The 19,889-nt window shown below is 34.6% G+C and overlaps 16 protein-coding genes across 16 annotated transcripts, besides 3 other annotated features; 12 read left to right on the top strand and 4 right to left on the bottom strand.

Moving 5' to 3' along the window:
• Positions 1 to 1,294: part of a mobile genetic element that runs on past the window's edge.
• Positions 1 to 3,945: part of a mobile genetic element that runs on past the window's edge.
• TVAGG3_0748930 (protein of unknown function, DUF4107 family) lies at positions 68 to 511 on the top strand (the record flags this gene model as incomplete). Its single annotated transcript, XM_051245145.1, has 1 exon — positions 68 to 511. The coding sequence occupies one exon, from the start codon at positions 68 to 70 to the stop codon at positions 509 to 511; it is 444 nt and encodes a 147-aa protein (XP_051091732.1).
• TVAGG3_0748940 (uncharacterized protein) lies at positions 1,239 to 1,634 on the bottom strand (the record flags this gene model as incomplete). Its single annotated transcript, XM_051245146.1, has 1 exon — positions 1,239 to 1,634. One exon carries the CDS (start codon positions 1,632 to 1,634, stop codon positions 1,239 to 1,241), a length of 396 nt encoding a protein of 131 aa, XP_051091733.1.
• Positions 1,654 to 2,535, top strand: TVAGG3_0748950 (uncharacterized protein; the record flags this gene model as incomplete). Its single annotated transcript, XM_001299991.1, has 1 exon — positions 1,654 to 2,535. One exon carries the CDS (start codon positions 1,654 to 1,656, stop codon positions 2,533 to 2,535), a length of 882 nt encoding a protein of 293 aa, XP_001299992.1.
• Positions 3,946 to 4,608: 663 nt separating the features above from the next.
• Positions 4,609 to 19,889: part of a mobile genetic element that runs on past the window's edge.
• TVAGG3_0748970 (uncharacterized protein) lies at positions 6,034 to 6,915 on the bottom strand (the record flags this gene model as incomplete). Its single annotated transcript, XM_001299995.1, has 1 exon — positions 6,034 to 6,915. One exon carries the CDS (start codon positions 6,913 to 6,915, stop codon positions 6,034 to 6,036), a length of 882 nt encoding a protein of 293 aa, XP_001299996.1.
• On the top strand, positions 6,932 to 7,747 carry TVAGG3_0748980 (protein of unknown function, DUF4106 family; the record flags this gene model as incomplete). The annotated part of the gene is made up of 1 exon (XM_051245147.1): positions 6,932 to 7,747. A coding segment is annotated over one exon (816 nt), but the record flags the coding sequence as incomplete, so codon positions are not given.
• Positions 8,243 to 8,857, top strand: TVAGG3_0748990 (uncharacterized protein; the record flags this gene model as incomplete). Its single annotated transcript, XM_051245148.1, has 1 exon — positions 8,243 to 8,857. One exon carries the CDS (start codon positions 8,243 to 8,245, stop codon positions 8,855 to 8,857), a length of 615 nt encoding a protein of 204 aa, XP_051091735.1.
• Positions 9,054 to 9,818, bottom strand: TVAGG3_0749000 (uncharacterized protein; the record flags this gene model as incomplete). Its single annotated transcript, XM_051245149.1, has 1 exon — positions 9,054 to 9,818. The coding sequence occupies one exon, from the start codon at positions 9,816 to 9,818 to the stop codon at positions 9,054 to 9,056; it is 765 nt and encodes a 254-aa protein (XP_051091736.1).
• On the top strand, positions 10,157 to 10,862 carry TVAGG3_0749010 (organellar and viral DNA polymerase type B; the record flags this gene model as incomplete). Its single annotated transcript, XM_051245150.1, has 1 exon — positions 10,157 to 10,862. A coding segment is annotated over one exon (706 nt), but the record flags the coding sequence as incomplete, so codon positions are not given.
• On the top strand, positions 11,153 to 12,087 carry TVAGG3_0749020 (keratin-associated protein family; the record flags this gene model as incomplete). Its single annotated transcript, XM_051245151.1, has 1 exon — positions 11,153 to 12,087. A coding segment is annotated over one exon (935 nt), but the record flags the coding sequence as incomplete, so codon positions are not given.
• On the top strand, positions 12,206 to 12,651 carry TVAGG3_0749030 (phage tail repeat-like family; the record flags this gene model as incomplete). The annotated part of the gene is made up of 1 exon (XM_051245152.1): positions 12,206 to 12,651. A coding segment is annotated over one exon (446 nt), but the record flags the coding sequence as incomplete, so codon positions are not given.
• Positions 13,032 to 13,832, top strand: TVAGG3_0749040 (integrase core domain containing protein family; the record flags this gene model as incomplete). Its single annotated transcript, XM_051245153.1, has 1 exon — positions 13,032 to 13,832. One exon carries the CDS (start codon positions 13,032 to 13,034, stop codon positions 13,830 to 13,832), a length of 801 nt encoding a protein of 266 aa, XP_051091740.1.
• Positions 14,202 to 15,062, top strand: TVAGG3_0749050 (organellar and viral DNA polymerase type B; the record flags this gene model as incomplete). The annotated part of the gene is made up of 1 exon (XM_051245154.1): positions 14,202 to 15,062. A coding segment is annotated over one exon (861 nt), but the record flags the coding sequence as incomplete, so codon positions are not given.
• Positions 15,416 to 16,027, top strand: TVAGG3_0749060 (organellar and viral DNA polymerase type B; the record flags this gene model as incomplete). The annotated part of the gene is made up of 1 exon (XM_051245155.1): positions 15,416 to 16,027. One exon carries the CDS (start codon positions 15,416 to 15,418, stop codon positions 16,025 to 16,027), a length of 612 nt encoding a protein of 203 aa, XP_051091742.1.
• Positions 16,622 to 17,446, top strand: TVAGG3_0749070 (KilA, N-terminal/APSES-type HTH, DNA-binding family; the record flags this gene model as incomplete). The annotated part of the gene is made up of 1 exon (XM_051245156.1): positions 16,622 to 17,446. One exon carries the CDS (start codon positions 16,622 to 16,624, stop codon positions 17,444 to 17,446), a length of 825 nt encoding a protein of 274 aa, XP_051091743.1.
• TVAGG3_0749080 (uncharacterized protein) lies at positions 17,737 to 18,210 on the bottom strand (the record flags this gene model as incomplete). Its single annotated transcript, XM_051245157.1, has 1 exon — positions 17,737 to 18,210. The coding sequence occupies one exon, from the start codon at positions 18,208 to 18,210 to the stop codon at positions 17,737 to 17,739; it is 474 nt and encodes a 157-aa protein (XP_051091744.1).
• TVAGG3_0749090 (organellar and viral DNA polymerase type B) lies at positions 18,302 to 19,177 on the top strand (the record flags this gene model as incomplete). The annotated part of the gene is made up of 1 exon (XM_051245158.1): positions 18,302 to 19,177. A coding segment is annotated over one exon (876 nt), but the record flags the coding sequence as incomplete, so codon positions are not given.

Raw genomic sequence — 19,889 nt, forward strand, 5'->3', positions numbered from 1 at the left:
GACTTTCTCCAGTAAAGAGAACTTTTATGAGATAATATTGAAGAGAGATGATTTTAATATGGTGTAAATGGTAGCTTGGGCAGCTTTAGGCGCAATGGGAACAAAAGCATTAGCATTTGGAGCAAAAGCACTTGGAGCTTATGACGCAGTAAATAAAATGAGTGGAGGAAGAGTTTCGAAGACATTAGATGCAAATAAAGGAAAGATTGGAGGCTGGGTTGCAAAGAAGTTAAGATTAAATAAAATAGGGCTCATAAATAAAGCATCCAATTTGGTTGCGACTGAGTCAGAAAATGCTTTAGGAAAGGACGATGAGTTTGCAAAACACGCAAAAGACTTTAATGACCAGATGAAAGGTGAAACAATGCATTTAAATAGAGTCGATGGAACTCTTCCTCCACCAGTAGTTCTTCCGTATGGTCCCTATGGAATGTATGGAAACCCTTACGAAAGACCATTTGACCCATTGACTGATGGAAGTAACTGGTATCATTACGGACGAAGAAGTTAGAAGAGTTGGAGACAGACGTGAAGAAAGCAACTAAAAAGAAACCAAGGAAGAGAGTTATAAAGCAATGAATTCAAGTGGGTAGAAAAGACCCAAAGGGTCTCGCCGCTTAGCGGCTGAGGGTAGAAATGAGGTTAGATCTACCCTTCTACCCTAAATTTATTTTTGTGCTATGTTTTCATACGTGTGAGGGTGGTGATATCATTAATTTTTAAGTTTATTTTTTATTTTATTTTTTATTTTATTTTTATATAAATGACGAAAACTATTGAGATAACAAACTACAACGGTCATGAGTTCAAGAATTTGTTCTTCGTTCCTCGTGAAAATACATTCTATCAGATACGAGGGAGAAAGGGTAAAGTTAGTTTGAGCGTTTATGACAACAAACATAATGGGAGATATATAAAAGCAATAGATACAAACGGTAAGCGTGTTTCATTAGCTTTGTCAAAACTTACTAACATTTATTTTGACAGTGACTTTGACTCTGACGATTGGAGTGACAGCAGCGATACTGAAGAATATGAACTATTGTGTGAAGCACAGCAATGGGAAGCGCTGCAATACTTTTGTAAATGAGAACATTAGTGGGAACGTTAGTGAGAACGTTTATTTTTCATTAGTGAAGTCATTTATGTGTCAGATGGTTTTGTAAATATTTAAGGTTAAGTTAGTGTTGTCGTTTGTGTTGTAAAATATACGTTCGCGGTTTTGTAAATATTTAAGGTTATATTGGGTAAGGTGGAACGCAGTGCCGCCGTACCCAAGATAACCATACTAACTTACGTCGAATGTAACGTTGAAGAAATTCAATGAGTTCACTGTCTGGAACTTTAACGACAGAGGCTTGAACTTTTGACATAAATGTTTTCGCTGTTGAGTCCATAGAGTCTGAAGTTGCTGATATAATGATTTGGTCATAATATGAGTCATTTCCTAAACGTTCTGTTATGAGTATATGACGAATGAGGTTAAATGTCTTACCTGAACCCATCTTTCCACAATAGAAATACACACCATTTGAATAGAACTCATAATCTTTGCTGAAAGGAAGAATAAGAGAAGAGTTAAGTTTGTCTGTAGTTTCATTCATGTCTTCATCTACGTCATGTATTAAATGCATCATTTTATCTCCATTAAAAATGCAAGTCAGAAATATTCAGAACATAACACCGAGTCTAACTGACAAGAGTATAAAGATATACTATGAACACGTTATGATGAAACCTACCAAAATTCAAGAAAGTCAGTATACTTATGAATATCCAAGACACTGGGTAGAGTATGTAGGAGGTGAGAAAGCTATTGAAATAAGACAGGTTCGAAGTATTCCAGCAGGAAGAACAATATTATTGAAGAACTTTAATGTTTTGAGGTATAATGATGAAACAAAGAAGCAAGATAGTTTCCCTGTTGCTGTGTATGTGAACTTAGATACAGGAGATGACATGAAAGTTTTTAATACAAAGCTTCAAACGGTAGTGAGAGAACAACTGACTGCGGAAGGACATCCATTACCTTCAGAAGTTACCATAGCATATAATTTTGAAACAAACTCAATAGATTTTAAAGTCGTCTCTGCAAAGAAGTCAGGTTTTACATTTAATGAAGCAGATGTATATTCGAATGAAAACTTCAAAGCTATTGCATGGTTAGATAATGACGATTGCTTTAAGAAAATATTTAAATACAGTGACTCAACGATGTCAATAGATGACCTTCGTGGAATGTTACCATCGACATTTACAGTAGAAGGTTCAGCAGGATTGCTTACAAGATTGTCAATTGGTGGTATTTGGTCTCGTGAGAACATTGTTATAAAATCCAGTATAAGTGAATTTGCTGAAGAATCTATATTATGTCTTTCAAACTACATGTATTCGCCGCCGAAGCATTATAGTATAACAAACTTTGTCAGTAAGTTTAACATAAGACTTGTCGAACCTTCTTCAATGAAAGATGTTGTGCTACCCAAAGACGGAAAGGATGGACTCATTATTGAAATGATTTTAATAGCATATTAAATGAGCTTGTTCTTGAAGGTCATTCATGATGAAATAACTGTTGTAGAAGATGTTAGCAATTGTTCAGACATTTTGAAGCGTATAGATGATATAAGAAATAAGTTAGATAGACCGCAAAGCGGTGAGGGCGAAGCCCGTGAGAATGTTTATGTTTCATTGACTTTCTCCAGTAACGAGAACTTTTATGAGATAATATTGAAGAGAGATGATTTTAATATGGTGTAAATGGTAGCTTGGGCAGCTTTAGGCGCAATGGGAACAAAAGCATTAGCATTTGGAGCAAAAGCACTTGGAGCTTATGACGCAGTAAATAAAATGAGTGGAGGAAGGATTTCAAAGACATTAGATGCAAATAAAGGGAAGATTGGAGGCTGGGTTGCAAAGAAGTTAAGATTAAATAAAATAGGGCTCATAAATAAAGCATCCAATTTGGTTGCGACTGAGTCAGAAAATGCTTTAGGAAAGGACGATGAGTTTGCAAAACACGCAAAAGACTTTAATGACCAGATGAAAGGTGAAACAATGCATTTAAATAGATTCGATGGAACTAAAGAAAATGTTTCTTCTCCACCAGTAGTTCTTCCGTATGGTCCCTATGGAATGTATGGAAACCCTTACGAAAGACCATTTGACCCATTGACTGATGGAAGTAACTGGTATCATTACGGACGAAGAAGAAAGACAGTCAAGTTGGAGACAGACGTGAAGAAAGCAACTAAAAAGAAACCAAGGAAGAGAGTTATAAAGCAATGAATTCAACAGGGTGAAAAAAGAGGTGAAATCTCACCACTTCACCTAAATTTTTTTGTGCTATGTTTTCATACGTGTGAGGGTGGTGATATCATTAATTTTTAAGTTTATTTTATTTTTACTGAAAATTTTTATTTGGATGTAAATGACAGAACAAAAGCAACTCATTCGAATTCCACAGTATAACAAACATACATTTAAACATTTATTCTTCCTTCCTGAGCATAACATGTTCTTTCAAATACATCCGAGACCAGTTGACTTTTCATTGACTGTGTATAAAGATAGAAATAGTTATATCATTAAACCATACGATGACGAAGGTAAGTTATGTAAATTGTACGTTAAGAAGTTAGAGAAAGTTTATGGCTTCAAGTATGACTACAATAGGGTTAACACTGATGATGAAGATATTGAGGAAAATTTATGCGAACATCAGTGAAGTCGTTAGTGAGAACGATAGTGAGAACGTTTATTTTTTACATTAGTGAGTTCGTTAGTGAAGTGAAGTGGTTGTCGGTTTTGTAAATATTTAAGGTTAAGTTGGTGTTGTCGTTTGTGTTGTAAAATATACGTTAACGGTTTTGTAAAGTGTCAAATTCACATATAATGGGTAAGGAGGCGCGCAGTGCCTCCGTACCCATGATATGTTTACTAACTAAGAAAGGTCGTAGGGTCAATCCCTACGACCAAATCAAAGCTCTTGCTGTGATACATGACCACTGGGCCTTTCCCTGTGGTCAAACAAAACAATGGAAACGTTTGAAATTACAACAAATTGATGTATCTTATAGAGAAGTACGCAGATACTTCAAAGAAAATCATTTCACCAAGACGCGATTAGAGCATGCCGGGCCAGAAACAGCAGTAAGATATTGGGCGCTTTCACCCAATCTTATCTGGCACGCAGATGTTCATTATTTTAGGGGTGTTCGTGGCCAGTATATTTATGGCATAATCGACGATTTTAGCCGCAAAGTCCTAGCGTATATACAAATACCAGATATGCTGGCAGCGACGACAGCGAACGTTGCGGCTTCCGCCTTCATTGAATTTGGCGCCCCTTATTGTTTCTGGACCGACAACGGTTCAGAAAATAGGGGCGCCTTTCAAGATCTACTTGATCTTTGGGGCGTCCAATGGCGGCATACAGACTCTCATTCTCCCTACCAAAATGGGAAGATTGAGAGATTCTGGCCGACATTGGAGCGCTGCCAAAGCATTCAGGCTATTCCTGCCTTTATTTGGGAGTACAATAATAACACACCGCATGAAGATCTCCCAATTAATCCATTAACCGGAACAAATTACACGCCAAATCAAAGTTAGTATACATAAGTCGTGTACTGAGGCACTGCGCGCCTCCGTACACCACTTAACCTTAAATATTTACAAAACCATTAACATATATTTTACAACACAAACGACAACACTAACTTAACCTTAAATATTTACAAAGCCGCCAACCACTTCACTTCACTAACGTTTTCACAAACGACTTCATTAATGTAAAAATAAACGTTCTCACTTACAAAAGTATTGCAACTCCTCCCATTGCTGTGCTTCATATAACAGCTCATAATCTTCTGACTCACTTTCTTCTTCATATAGGTCAAAATCACTGTCATAGTTTATACCTGTAAGTTTTGACAAAGCTAATGAAACACGCTTACCGTTTGTATCATATGCTTGTATAAACTTTCCATTCTTCATTCCTTCATAAACGCTCAAACTAACTTTACCCTTTCTCCCTCGTATCTGATAGAATGTATTTTCACGAGGAACGAAGAACAAATTCTTGAACTCATGACCGTTGTAGTTTGTTATCTCAATAGTTTTCGTCATTTATAAAAAAATAAAATAAAAAATAAAATAAAAAATAAACTTAAAAATTAATGATATCACCACCCTCACACGTATGAAAACATCCATTTAAATTTAGGGTAGAAGGGTAGATCTAACCTCATTTCTACCCTCATTTCTAACCTGTTGAATTCATTGCTTTATAACTCTCTTCCTTGGTTTCTTTTTAGTTGCTTTCTTCACGTCTGTCTCCAACTTGACTGTCTTTCTTCTTCGTCCGTAATGATACCAGTTACTTCCATCAGTCAATGGGTCAAATGGTCTTTCGTAAGGGTTTCCATACATTCCATAGGGACCATACGGAAGAACTACTGGTGGAGAAGAAACATTTTCTTTAGTTCCATCGAATCTATTTAAATGCATTGTTTCACCTTTCATCTGGTCATTAAAGTCTTTTGCGTGTTTTGCAAACTCATCGTCCTTTCCTAAAGCATTTTCTGACTCAGTCGCAACCAAATTGGATGCTTTATTTATGAGCCCTATTTTATTTAATCTTAACTTCTTTGCAACCCAGCCTCCAATCTTCCCTTTATTTGCATCTAATGTCTTCGAAACCCTTCCTCCACTCATTTTATTTACTGCGTCATAAGCTCCAAGTGCTTTTACTCCAAATGCTAATGCTTTTGTTCCCATTGCGCCTAAAGCTGCCCAAGCTACCATTTACACCATATTAAAATCATCTCTCTTCAATATTATCTCATAAAAGTTCTCGTTACTGGAGAAAGTCAATGAAACATAAACATTCTCACGGGCTTCACCCTCACCGCTTTGCGGTCTATCTAACTTCTTTCTTATCTCATCTATTCGCTTCAAAATGTCTGAACAATTGCTAACATCTTCTACAACAGTTATTTCATCATGAACGACCTTTAAGAACAAGCTCATTTAATATGCTATTAAAATCATCTCAATAATGAGTCCATCCTTTCCGTCTTTGGGTAGCACAACATCTTTCATTGAAGAAGGTTCGACAAGTCTTATGTTAAACTTACTGACAAAGTTTGTTATACTATAATGCTTCGGCGGCGAATACATGTAGTTTGAAAGACATAATATAGATTCTTCAGCAAATTCACTTATACTGGATTTTATAACAATGTTCTCACGAGACCAAATACCACCAATTGACAATCTTGTAAGCAATCCTGCTGAACCTTCTACTGTAAATGTCGATGGTAACATTCCACGAAGGTCATCTATTGACATCGTTGAGTCACTGTATTTAAATATTTTCTTAAAGCAATCGTCATTATCTAACCATGCAATAGCTTTGAAGTTTTCATTCGAATATACATCTGCTTCATTAAATGTAAAACCTGACTTCTTTGCAGAGATGACTTTAAAATCTATTGAGTTTGTTTCAAAATTATATGCTATGGTAACTTCTGAAGGTAATGGATGTCCTTCCGCAGTCAGTTGTTCTCTCACTACCATTTGAAGCTTTGTGTTAAAAACTTTCATGTCATCTCCTGTATCTAAGTTCACATACACAGCAACAGGGAAACTATCTTGCTTCTTTGTTTCATCATTATACCTCAAAACATTAAAGTTCTTCAATAATATTGTTCTTCCTGCTGGAATACTTCGAACCTGTCTTATTTCAATAGCTTTCTCACCTCCTACATACTCTACCCAGTGTCTTGGATATTCATAAGTATACTGACTTTCTTGAATTTTGGTTGGTTTCATCATAACGTGTTCATAGTATATCTTTATACTCTTGTCAGTTAGACTCGGTGCTATGTTCTGAATATTTCTGACTTGCATTTTTAATGGAGATAAAATGATGCATTTAATACATGACGTAGATGAAGACATGAATGAAACTACAGACAAACTTAACTCTTCTCTCATTCTTCCTTTCAGCAAAGATTATGAATTCTGTTCAAATGGTGTTTATTTCTATTGTGGAAAGATGGGCTCAGGTAAGACATTTAACCTCATTCGTCATATACTCATAACAGAACGTTTAGGAAATGACTCATATTATGACCAAATCATTATATCAGCAACTTCAGACTCTATGGACTCAACAGCGAAAACATTTATGTCAAAAGTTCAAGCCTCTGTCGTTAAAGTTCCAGACAGTGAACTCATTGAATTTCTTCAACGTTACATTCGACGTAAGAGGAAATATTATGCCATCGTTGAATTTATACAGTCAGGAATGCAAAAGACTTCTGAGGAGATGGAAAGAATTATTGACAAACACCACTTACGTCAGTACTCAGGAGTTTACGATATGAAACGACTGACAAACTACATTCTATCAAAACTTTCAAAATACCCCTTCAAAAAATATCCATCAAACACTTTATTAGTTTGTGACGACTTCGCTGGTAAAGGTTTAGTTTCAAAGCCAGACTCACCATTAGCTAACATCATTACTAAAGTCAGACATTACCATTTAACTGTAGCAATACTTATGCAAACATGGAGGTTTTTAGCTTTAAACATAAAACGTCTCATAACTGACTTCGTTATCTTTCAAGGTTTCTCACGTTATGATATTGAACTCATTTGGAAACAGTCAGGTATAACATTACCTTTTGAAGAAATTTGGGAAGCATATAAGTCTCTCATCTCTCCTCGTTCATACCTTGAGATTCATATCATGACTAATACCATTAAAGTCAAAAATATTCCATGGGAACGACCAACATTGTTTTAAAGTTTAACCTTCAATTGACTGATGGTAAACAAATTCCATGCATCTCTGTCGCCATTTCTGTTAATATTTTTGCTGTCATTCATATCATCCACTTCCCCATCCGTTAGCTTTTGAGGATATGCGTTAGAATAGCTGTTCTTAAATGAAGGCTTTTCACCTTTGAGAGCATAAACTCTATAACTTTCTGCATACTTTATGTTTGAACCTCCTGAGCCATCATTGACATAAATTTTTATAGGCTTCCACCCTTTGTTCATGTTCCTGCTTCTTCCCTTAGCTCTTTTGTTCAGTAGTTCTACATCTTTATACACAGCACCTGTCTCAGTGAATTCAACAATATTTTCATTCGTTAGCTTTACATTCAAACCCTTGTCGAGTATATTGTTCATTTCATACATATAAAAGGTTTTTATTCTATATGAAATGAGAAGCAAATCCATCTTAGCTGGTGCCGTTAATGTTCCAATTGAACCAACATCAAATGTTGACTCACGAACGACAAACAATATTGTCATAAAGAACTATAGTTCAGAGTGTTTGAAAGAGCCAGAACCAGAACTTAAGTCGGTGAATTTAAACTCAGCTTCAAACGCTAACGCTACATCAGATGTTAAGTTAGAGTATCCACCACTGGACCAAATTCTTTCAAGAGAAGCCAACGACAACCCTTACACAAATGTTCAAACAAATCCTTCAGATAACGTAGACCATTACCTTCTTCAGTTATACCAAACAATTTTACTCAAAGACGATAAGAAGCTTTTGACAAATCTTATAAGCAAGAACCAAATAATTCTAACAAAGGAGGACCTTGAAAATGTTATATCACGAATAACAGGGAAACAATGTGTCATTGACTATCTCGACCCTGAAATCGAATGCTGTGGTCAAACTCCACTATTCATGAAAATAGGTAACATCCGCATCATTGAAACACCAGGAACTACAGGAGTTGAGTTTAAGTATAAATATTCGAACGAGTATACAAAACTATCTACTGACTATAAACTTTGTTTGAAATATGTTTTAGTAAATTAAAGCAACTTATAGTATCTATCCAAAACTTCTTCAACAGTATCGAACTCATCTTCATAATGCAAACCTAATCTTATTGACTTGGTGCAGTTTTCACTAACACAATATTTTTCTGTTCTCTTGACTGACATAACTAACTCATTTGTTTCATCAAACAGCAACAACCAAAGTTCATGACCTAATACATAACATTCATACTTTATATTTTTAGCTCTGAGTTCTCTTGTAAGCTGTTGCATTTAATATTTTCTAAAAAGTCAACTTCAACAGTCATTCGCACTGGTGCCTTCAGTTCTACAGGCTCTCCTTGAAAGTCAACAAGTCTGAATTGCATGTCTTTCAAATTATGAGGACTAATGCGAACCCATTTACCTAAATGAGTTGCTATGACAGGAACGTTTGGAATGAACATTGAATTGACTGCATAACAGAAGGATTTATATTCTACTGAACCTTTACTATTAACTCCTGAAATGCCTGTGACATTAGCTATTTTAGACTCAATGTACAAACAATTACCATAACATACGTATGGAACAGATTTCATCTCAATCGTTTTGTCAACACTTTTCAAAGGAAATGTCATATGGTATGCTCCTAAAAGAAGTTGAACTCTATGACTCATTCGTGTTATCTTGAACTCTTTCTTGCTACTGAACTTCAATGTTCCCTCAGAAGAGAGTTCGACATCTATGTTGTCAATAGTTTCTTCATTTATGAGAGCATTTAACACTCCAGCAATTTTATCTATTCTATACCCAACTCTGTTAGGAAATGTTATAACACTTCTTTTGTCATCTATTTCAATCTCTATGAAATCTGTTTCATCTGTTATGACAAAAGTTGCGATAGTATTGAAGTCAACAACTCTGAAAGCAAGTGCTTCATTCTGTAGACCTAAGTTTGTTTGTAGCTTGACTGTTCCATATTCGTTTGGGTCTGTACTTTGCAAATAGAACAACATTTTATTCTCATTAAAATATGACTATTGCTGCATATGCGTATGAAACAAATGAAGCAAGAAGAGCACATGAACTAGTAAACGAAAACTCAACTTTAACCATTGAAGGCAATGATTTAGTCATTGACGATGGAAAAACTAAAAAAGTCATTGATTTCGATACTTTTAACACGTATGACCCATTCATTACAATAAGTAAAGTTCCTATCATAAATGATGGAACGGTGCAATATATAAATTCTACAGTAGATGCCTCATTAGTGAAAGTATTAAATGTTCTCATTGAATTGTTAAAGAGCTTTCGATTTGACGACAACATTAAATGCCTAAAGAATTTAGTCATGAATGAGAAACAAATTCTCGGCGTTGCTGGTAGCAGTAATGATGTACACCTTATGACATTAGAATATTATAACGAACATAAAGATGAACTGAAAGGAGAGAAGGGTGACACTGGACCTCAAGGAATACAAGGAATACAAGGAATACAAGGACCTCAAGGCGAAAACGGTTTGGATGGAAAGGATGGAAAGGATGGAAAAACTGCTAAATCATGGATATGGGACCTTATAAATACTGGTTTAACAGCTGCTTCATATGGAGTTCTTCAATACCAAATCGGAAAGATATGGGCAGTACTTGGTGAAGAAGCTTTAGATGACGTTAAAAATGCTTTGAACTTCATTTCAAATGGTTCTGATACTATTAAAACTTTATCTGGTTGGATGCAAGAAACAAGGAGTCAAATAGATACTGTAAGACGTATAGCAAACAATGCACGTACGGGATTGGATACTTTACGAGAAGCACAAAATACACTAAAGGAAGCAAATGATATTCTTGGCTCAGTATCAGACATGCATGAAGATTGGCTTAAAGGTATTGACAAATCTTTAAAAAATCACAGTCAGTCTATTGCTGACTACAAGAAAAGTATAGATTTTTTACATAGTGCTATGGACGTACATGATGGAAGCATAAGGAACTTACTTAATGCTAACAATAACTTACCAGGAACTATTAAAGCATTTATAAAGTCCTTTGTAAAACCCGGTGCTCTAACATTTAGGTCTTTGAGAGCAAGAGCATTGAAGTCAAGAGATGCAGAAACTCCAACAGAACCTACAGAAGGAACTGAAACAACAGAAACTCCAGAAGAACCACCAAAACCAACAGCTAATGAAATATTGTTCGAATATTTTCCAAGGTACTCTGTTCTCATTGCATACATTCAAGAAATACTTAAGAAAGCAGACTTGACTTTAGGAGATGATGAAAGTTCTGTATATCTTTCGTTCCAGTTTCAAATAGCAGAACTTTTGAGACAGATATGCTTAATGTATGACAACATCTCTGATTTCACAAGATATGATGACGACCATGATCCCGAACACGGTGAAGAAGAAGTTTTACAAACATCCATTAAGACAGGAAAGGTTTTAACTCAAAGTCTCATTATTGACACCAAAGATGGCGAAGTGGACGTTCTTCAAGAGCCGAAGAAAAATACTTCTGAAGGAGGTGGTGGTAGGCATGAACTTGAAATAAATGAGATAGAAGAGAAATTAGCCGAAAAAGCAGATAAAAACCACGTTCATTATATAACTTCAGATGAACAGATTATAACGGACTACCATGGATATTTAACACGAAGTGATGAAGCGAAGACAAAAAATGTTAATGAAAGAAGATATAAATACATTCGTGCTAAAGGTTATGACATAAGCTGTACTGTACAGTATGATGTAGCTAAAGCACCAGAAGCATTTGGTTATACCGGTGAAATTTATGCCTCTACTTTCAATGTTAACGGTGTATTAGTTGAACCAAGATTTACTTTGAGAGTTAAGTCAAAAATAACGTTTGAAGATGCTATTAAAAGTAAAGCTGACAAAGTTGAACTTGACGCAACGAACAAAGTTTTGAAATCTCATAAACACAATATCTCCGATATAAATGAACTTCAAACTTCTTTAGACAGTAAAGCCGACAAGAACCATACACATAAATCCTTCACTACTGTTAGAGCAGACGACATAATATTGAACTTTGACCTTGGTTCAAGTGCACCATTAGAAAATCCAAGTACAAGCGTAAAAGATACTCTTAACAATTTAGATAAGAGTTGCAGGAATATCGAAGATCATGCCAGAAACTTTGAAGCATATGAACTACCAACAATGTTAGATAAGAAAGCCGACAAGAACCATACACATAAATCCTTCACTACTGTTAGAGCAGACGACATAATATTGAACTTTGACCTTGGTTCAAGTGCACCATTAGAAAATCCAAGTACAAGCGTAAAAGATACTCTTAACAATTTAGATAAGAGTTGCAGGAATATCGAAGATCATGCCAGAAACTTTGAAGCATATGAACTACCAACAATGTTAGATAAGAAAGCAGACAAAACAGAGCTTCAAACATTAAAGACAGAAATACTTCAAACATTATATCCTATAGGTTCTATTTATACGTCAATGAATTCAACAAATCCAGAAACAGTTTTAGGTTTTGGTATGTGGGAGCAGATTGTAGATAAATTCTTATACTGTGCGAACTCTTCAAAGCAAACAGGAGGTTCGAAGAAAATTACTGAAGCAAACCTTCCACCGCACACTCATACAGGAACGACAAACTTTTCTGGCGACCATAGCCACTCATTACGAGACCATCCATTATACAACTCAGAATATAAAGCTGGCAATGACGTTTTATCTCCAGATTATAACCATTCAGCAAAAAAGACTTTTCGACAAACTGAACCAGGAGGAAATCATGTCCATACTTTCACAACAAATCCAACAGGAAGTGGAGCAGACTATATGCCACCTTATATGACGGTTTATGCATGGGTTAGAACGGCCTGAAAGTCCTGAGCTCCAAAAGAGCGAACAGCATGAAATTACTAAATTTAACTTTACATAAATGAGCTTGAAAGAAGTATTCGAACAACATCCATGGAGGTCATTTAAGAAGTTCAATGAAGCTGCAAAAAGTTGGGGATTTACTAACAGAGCTGAAGTGAAAAGGTTCTTTGACAAAAATGTTGTACATCAAACAAAAATAAACCCTTACGACTACTTTTTACCAATTTACTCCAACGCTCCTGACGCATACCAATTTGACACTCTCATTCAAAGCAGAAAAGGAGGACATAAACCATTCCTCATCTTCATTAATGTTAACACTCGTAAAGCATATGCATATCCAATGAAAAATAAAGGAACTCGTGAAGTGTTAAGAGTTTTACAAAAGTTTGTAGCAGAACATAACCCAAGTACTTTAACATCAGACCAGGATTCAGCATACCTCAGCAATGAAATCACAGATTTTCTCATTAAGCATAACATAACTCACTACACTACTGAAGACCATAACCATAACATACTCGGCATCATAAACCGCTTCATAAGAACGCTCAGAGATTTAAACCAAGAGCGAGACTTTACCGAAGAAACAATGAAACATTTTCTCGAAGTATATAATTCCTCAACACATTCTACAACAGGACATACACCAAATTCAATGACACAACAACAAGAAGAAAAGTATATACAAAAGAAACGAAGCCAAACACAAAATATCAGAAATTCAACACAATTTACCCTCATTCCTGGTACAAAAGTTCGTGTAGTTCTTGACGACAAACCGTTGACAAAGAAACGTTTAAGGTTAAGTCAAAATTATTATATCGTAGACTCTACGCAAGGTAATGGATATCTTATAAAAGCTGCTGACGACTCTATTGCGTTTTATCCTCGTCATAAATTAGTCGAAAGTAGTAATGGCAAACTTGCTGAAACCATTGACGAAGCAAAGCGAGGAGTGGTTATTGAAATACTTGACTATAACACAAACGATGACACTTATAAAGTAAGATATGAAGGAGGTGTTGAAGATGTTATACCATCTAAGAACTTGAGAGAGTCAAAGCCAACACATCTGGGACCATTAGAGCGGGAGTACTGGAAAGACAAAAATATGCCAGAAAGAATAAGAAAATTCTTCTAAACTTTTTCATTAGATGTAAATCAGACATGAATGAGAACAGTCATGATATCATTAATGGTACCATTTATTTTAACATAAAGACGCAAAGCGGCGAGGACGAAGTCCATGACCAAAAATAATGTTTAGGGTAGATGGTTAGATCTACCCTCATTTCTACCCTCTTGAATTTGTCAAGACTTCTTCGTAAATGTTTTGTCATGACTTCTTCGTAATGAGTGTAAAGGACCCAAAAATATAATTTAGGGTAGAAGGTTAGATCTAACCTGTTTTCTACCCTCATTTCTACCCTCTTGAATTTTCATGAATTTTCCCGAAATAAAAAATAAAGTTAGTTTTATTTTTTTATTTTTTTTATTTTGTATAAAAGATATGATTTCAACAATAGGTTCTACAACACTTCAAACAACAACAGCACCAAACTCGTTAGTCATGAATCCAACATCTATGTTAGTAGAAATGAAAAGCTTCATTCCTTCTTCATATACTTTCGAAACAAAAATCCAGAAGATAAAGCAAGAACTTTTAACAAGTAATTTAGACTGTAGTGCGAAAGATGAAACAAATGAACAGTATCTTTATGAAATGGAGGACCTCATCGACCATTTGCCCAAATTGCCTGAAATCCAACAACAAAAACTAACTATTCCTGAATTCGACGAAATTGAAGTCAAAGCAACTGACTCAGTAGAAATAAAGAAGTTCATACGAAAGGTAAACTATGAGTTTCTAGGATTTCATTGCAACCATAAGGTTATGGACAAAGATTGCGACATGGTATATAAGAATGTTTCTGACATATATAAATCTGAAGAATTTAAGACCTACGACAACTTTGTTTCGTTAGTTGCTGAATGTGTTTGGGAAATAAGAGATAAAGATAGAAGAGGCAAAGTATGGAACAAACAAATAAGACCCGCTATGTTTGAGATGAAGAGAGCAATTGACGCTTTAGTTGTTCTAGCAGGTAAGGTTTCAGAATATAACGCAAAAATGAACCCGCAATGTTCTAAATGTAAAGCGGCAATTAGGAAATATAACTACTCCGTCAAAGAGATAGAAAGAATGAGAAACGACTATGCAGATTTAAAGAAAGAAGCAGAAAAGCCAGCAGAAGATAAAATGGACATGTTAGAATTTCTGAACAAAAACTATCCAACTGCTGACGATTTCCTTCTATCTGACGTCAAGAAGAAATATAAAGAAACTTTCGGCATTGTTAAAACATTCGATGTACTAAAAGAAGAAATAGAAGCTACAAAACTGTTTAGAGTCTCACGAATTCATAACGTTTACCATGTAAAACGCTTATAAAATAACTGGGGTAGAAAACAGGTGAGAAAACAGGTTAGATCTAACCTTCTACCCTAAAATATATTTTTGCTGAAAAATGACCAAAAATCATGAGTTTTGTGTGTTTTAGACCATGTTAGAAAACAGGTGAGAAAACAGGTTAGATCTAACATGCTAACATAAACTTTATTTTTGCTGAATTCCGTATGAAATTTCATGAATTTCCTTAAGATAGAAAAAATAAAATTAGTTTTATTTTTATTTATTTTTTTATTTTGTATGTAAAGACAGATATGTCAAACATTGAGTTTGAAACAGTTAAAAAGATAGACAATGACACCAAATTGGTTAGAATAGGTGATTTAAACGTAAGAGACTCAAAGAAATACAACAAATATTCTTTGTCAGACATTATATTTCCATCTGGAAAGAAAACACACGACTGGGTTAGAAATGCTTCAACTCAGAAAATTTTGACAAGAAATCCTGAGCTTATGATATCGGTAAGATTCTATGGAACTACAGCATATCTTATAGACAAAAGTCTTATACCAATAGTTTTGTTATGGTTAGACCCAGTTGTTGGATATAACTTCATAACATATGGTTCATTCGATACGGAACGTTGCAGTGAAGGCTTACTTTACATCGTTCAGAAACCGAAGGACTTCAATACAAAAAGATATAAGATAGGAAGAACATATAATATAACTCAAAGATATGACAGTACAGTCAATAGAGTCAAGGTTGTGTTTGCTAATGATATGAGAGCTGCAGAAACAGAACTACTTGAAAAGTTTGAGAAAATGTATGGTGCTCCCATAAAAGGTAAAGAAACGTTTGAAGTAGATGAGATAGATAAAGCTATAAAATTATTTGACGAAGTTGCTGAAAAATACATGTAAAGCGTTTATTTTTGGTCTTTTGTGAAAGTCAGAAAATAACGCTAATTTTTTATAAAATTTGACGAAGTGCAAACCTTCACTTCGTGTCATAATGTAAAAATAACGCTAATTTTTTATAAAATTTGACGAAGTGCAAACCTTCACTTCGTGTCATAATGTAAAAATAACGCTAATTTTTTATAAAATTTGACGAAGTGCAAACCTTCACTTCGTGTCATAATGTAAAAATAACGCTAAAATTTGACGAAGTGCAAACCTTCACTTCGTGTCATAATGTAAAAATAACGCTAAAATTTGACGAAGTGCAAACCTTCACTTCGTGTCATAATGTAAAAATAACGTTTACCATGTAAAACGGTTGTGAAAAAAAGAGGTGAGAAAACAGGTTAGAAAACAGGTTAGATCTAACCTTCTACCCTAAAATATATTTTTGCTGAATTCAGCACAAAAATCTGAGTAAAATGGCATAAGATTGCTTCCCTTGGAAAACCGAGAGAAGAGATTCCGTATGAAAATCATGAATTTCCTTAAGATAGAAAAAATAAAGTTAGTTTTATTTTTATTTATTTTTTTATTTTGTATGTAAAGACAGATATGTCAACAACAGAGAACACAACAACTGCTATCGTTCATGAAGCCATAAATGAAGAATATGAGTACATACAGTATAACAAACAACTCCGTCTCATTCGTTCAGTCAAAGATGACATGTACCAAATGCAAAGTATTTTGACAGCATGTTTTGCTCCAGACACTAAACACGCAGACGACTGGTTCAAAAACCAAAGCACACAAGAACTTTTGAGTGAAATTTCTCTAGACCGACTTTTTTCGGTCTTGCATAAAACACATGAAAATCGTAAAAATTTGCCAATAAATTTAAGAGGATATTATGTACATAGACTTTTAGTAAATGCAGTTGCAATGTGGGCTTCGCCTCGTTATGCATGGCATGTTTACAAACTTCTTGACGAAATTCATAGACAAGAACGTGAAGAGATGGAAAAGAAACTTCAAGCAAAAGATGAAGTCATTGAAGCAAAAGACAAAAGCATTCAGAAAAGAATACCACGTTCAGTACCAAAAGGTAAGGAAAAGAACTATAAGTATATGATTTATACTGAAGAGATGGAGAAAGAAGAAGATAGAGATATGGTTATGTTGCATTTAGTCAGAAGAAACAACAAAAGCTTTTACGACCTCGCTAAAATATATAAATCTGACAGAAACTGGTTCTATCGCGAAAACTTACCGATTTCAATGACACCGAATGAGCAAATAAAGGAAATTGTCAAAAGTACTCTTCCTCAAACACACTATGATATTAAAGGTTGTACAATTCTTACCTTCAAAGAAGACTTACCATTACTGAAGGAAAAAATAACAGAATATTTCGATAACTTCAAAGAGGAAGAATAAAAAAAAATCTAAGCTAATTTTATTTTTTTATAAAATTTTATCTCATATGAAAGAACATGAATTTAGAATATTCGGAACTCATGACAGAAGAAGAGAACGAACAACATGTAAAAGATTATGTAAAATTTCTGAAGGTATATAAAGCATTTAAACAATATCTAAATGCTTCTAAAGATTATGCAAAATTTCTGAAGGTATATAAAGCTTATGAAAAAGCGTATGAAAAGTTTATACATTGGGGAATTGTTGTAAAATATCGATATGAAGACTAACCAAAAATATATTTTTGCTTAAATAGCTTCAGGGTCTATTTCTTCAACCATTTCACTTTCTTCGTCAATGTCAATAGAAGCTTCTTCAACCTTTGGTAAGAATTTCTGTATAACATCTTTGTTCGTTATTGTCTTCAGAGATGAAGGATAATATTTCACATTTGTTTCACCCTTCTTATATTCTTTCTGTTCGGAAAGATTTAAAGCAATACTGAAGAAGTCAATGTTAGAGTTCTTTATGACAGTATAATGAGTATCTTTGACATTCACGAAGAAACTCTTTTGTTTCAAAACTACTGCTAACTCTTGTGAAGTATAACGTTTGCGGTCAATGACGATAGCTAATGGTCTGACATACTGACCAAACTTAGATTCTTTCACAAACTTCTTGTTAAAGATAACATTAACGTTTGAAGCACCATTGAACTCATTCTTGATGGCAGTAGCGAGAGCATTGTATGAAAAGAACTTGCAATCTTGCATGTGTTTCATTAAAATAAAAATATTAAATTATTTTGAAAAATAACTTTAAAAAATCTAATCTAATTTTTTCAAAAAAATATTTTTTTATTTCCTACTAAAGATGTATCGGAAGTTGTCTAAGTTAGAACACTCGGAAATAAAACAACTTCTTACAGAAGCTAACATAGATGTTGCAAAGCATTACGCAACAAACAAAAAGGCACTCGCTGACATCCTCAATGACTATAATGGTGCAATAAGTTATGATAGAATTCATGAGTTCATAAAGCCGCAACGCGGCGAGGACGAAGTCCATGCAAGAACTTTTCCTTTAAATGACGTTGCTATTGACTTATATCATAGACGTTCAGTACCTCATGAAGTAAGAAGAGAAATGTTTGACATAACAAATGCAAACGTTGGTGAAACAAGAAGAAGAGACGACACACTGAAACAACAGAGAAGAGAGATGTTTAAAAGTGCTATAGAACAAGTTCGCAAAGCTAACGATGTCATTCGTTCCATTGACGACAAACCAAAAGAAGGTGAGAGATGGTTAAAGAAAGATGAAGAGAATAGGAAGAGAAATGTGAAGTCAGGCAATAGACTCATTGACTTTAACATCGAAGCTTTAGATGAACCAAACAGAGACTACTTACACAAACATTTCGGTAAGGTTTTCATGAGACTCTTAGAGAAAATTAAAATAAACTCCCAACAAAGATGGATGGTATGTTATAAACTTGGTGGAAAGTATGAATGTTCTACGTTAAACCTCAATAATATTGGAACATTACTACATCAGCTCTTGAAGGAGAACTTTATATCAGAGATAGAAGCAAATGCTGCAGGTATTGTTGAAATGCACTATGACTTCTTCTTGACAAACATAAAGAATCTTACCGAAATAAAGATGTATGATTTAACAGAATATGAAGGCTTAACGATGTCAGATGTAAAGAAAGGCAAACCAAAAAAGAGACCATATAGAGATGAAAGCACACTGACAAATGACCAGAAAGCCATTTTGGAAGCTCTTAAGCAAACAGGAAACCCAGCACTTATAGAAAGCTTTTGGAAAGATAATGGTGAAAAGAAGTTTTATAAGAAAAGAAGCGGTCAGTTCTGGAAGTATCTTTGCACATTACCTATAAATCTTGAACGCTACCAAATCTTCAATGAACTGAACAAAAGAACTGCAACACTTATGACAGAAGATAACTGCTTCGTTTATGCTTGCATTCAGGCTGGAGTAAATGAAGAAACTATTGACCACATGAGAGAAGTCATTCGTGTTAGAGACTTTCCTCAAAGTAAAGTACAAGAAATTTCTGACGCAACAGGTATAGCATTTAATGTTACCATTGGTTACTTCAATGACTCAAGACATAATGAAATAAAGAGATACATACCAAAAGAATGTGAAACTGTTCGAACTATTGACTTACTTCTTGTTGAAGACCACTACATGTTAAATGAAAGACTTCCAATGACAACATATTTCATTCGAAACTATAAAGAAATTCTCAAAGCTTGTGGTGGAATGAACATTGAGAAACAGATGAAAATATATACAATGAGAGATGGTAAATACATTGTTCGCATGGATAGAACTACACCGCTATGGGATGTTATGAAAACATTGTGGGAGTGCAAATATTTCGAACCTATTTCTTATGGAGAACTTTTCACATATACGACTGACTTAT

The sequence above is a fragment of the Trichomonas vaginalis genome, chromosome III (genome assembly GCF_026262505.1).
Source record: "Trichomonas vaginalis G3 chromosome III, whole genome shotgun sequence".
Lineage (NCBI taxonomy): Eukaryota > Parabasalia > Trichomonadida > Trichomonadidae > Trichomonas > Trichomonas vaginalis.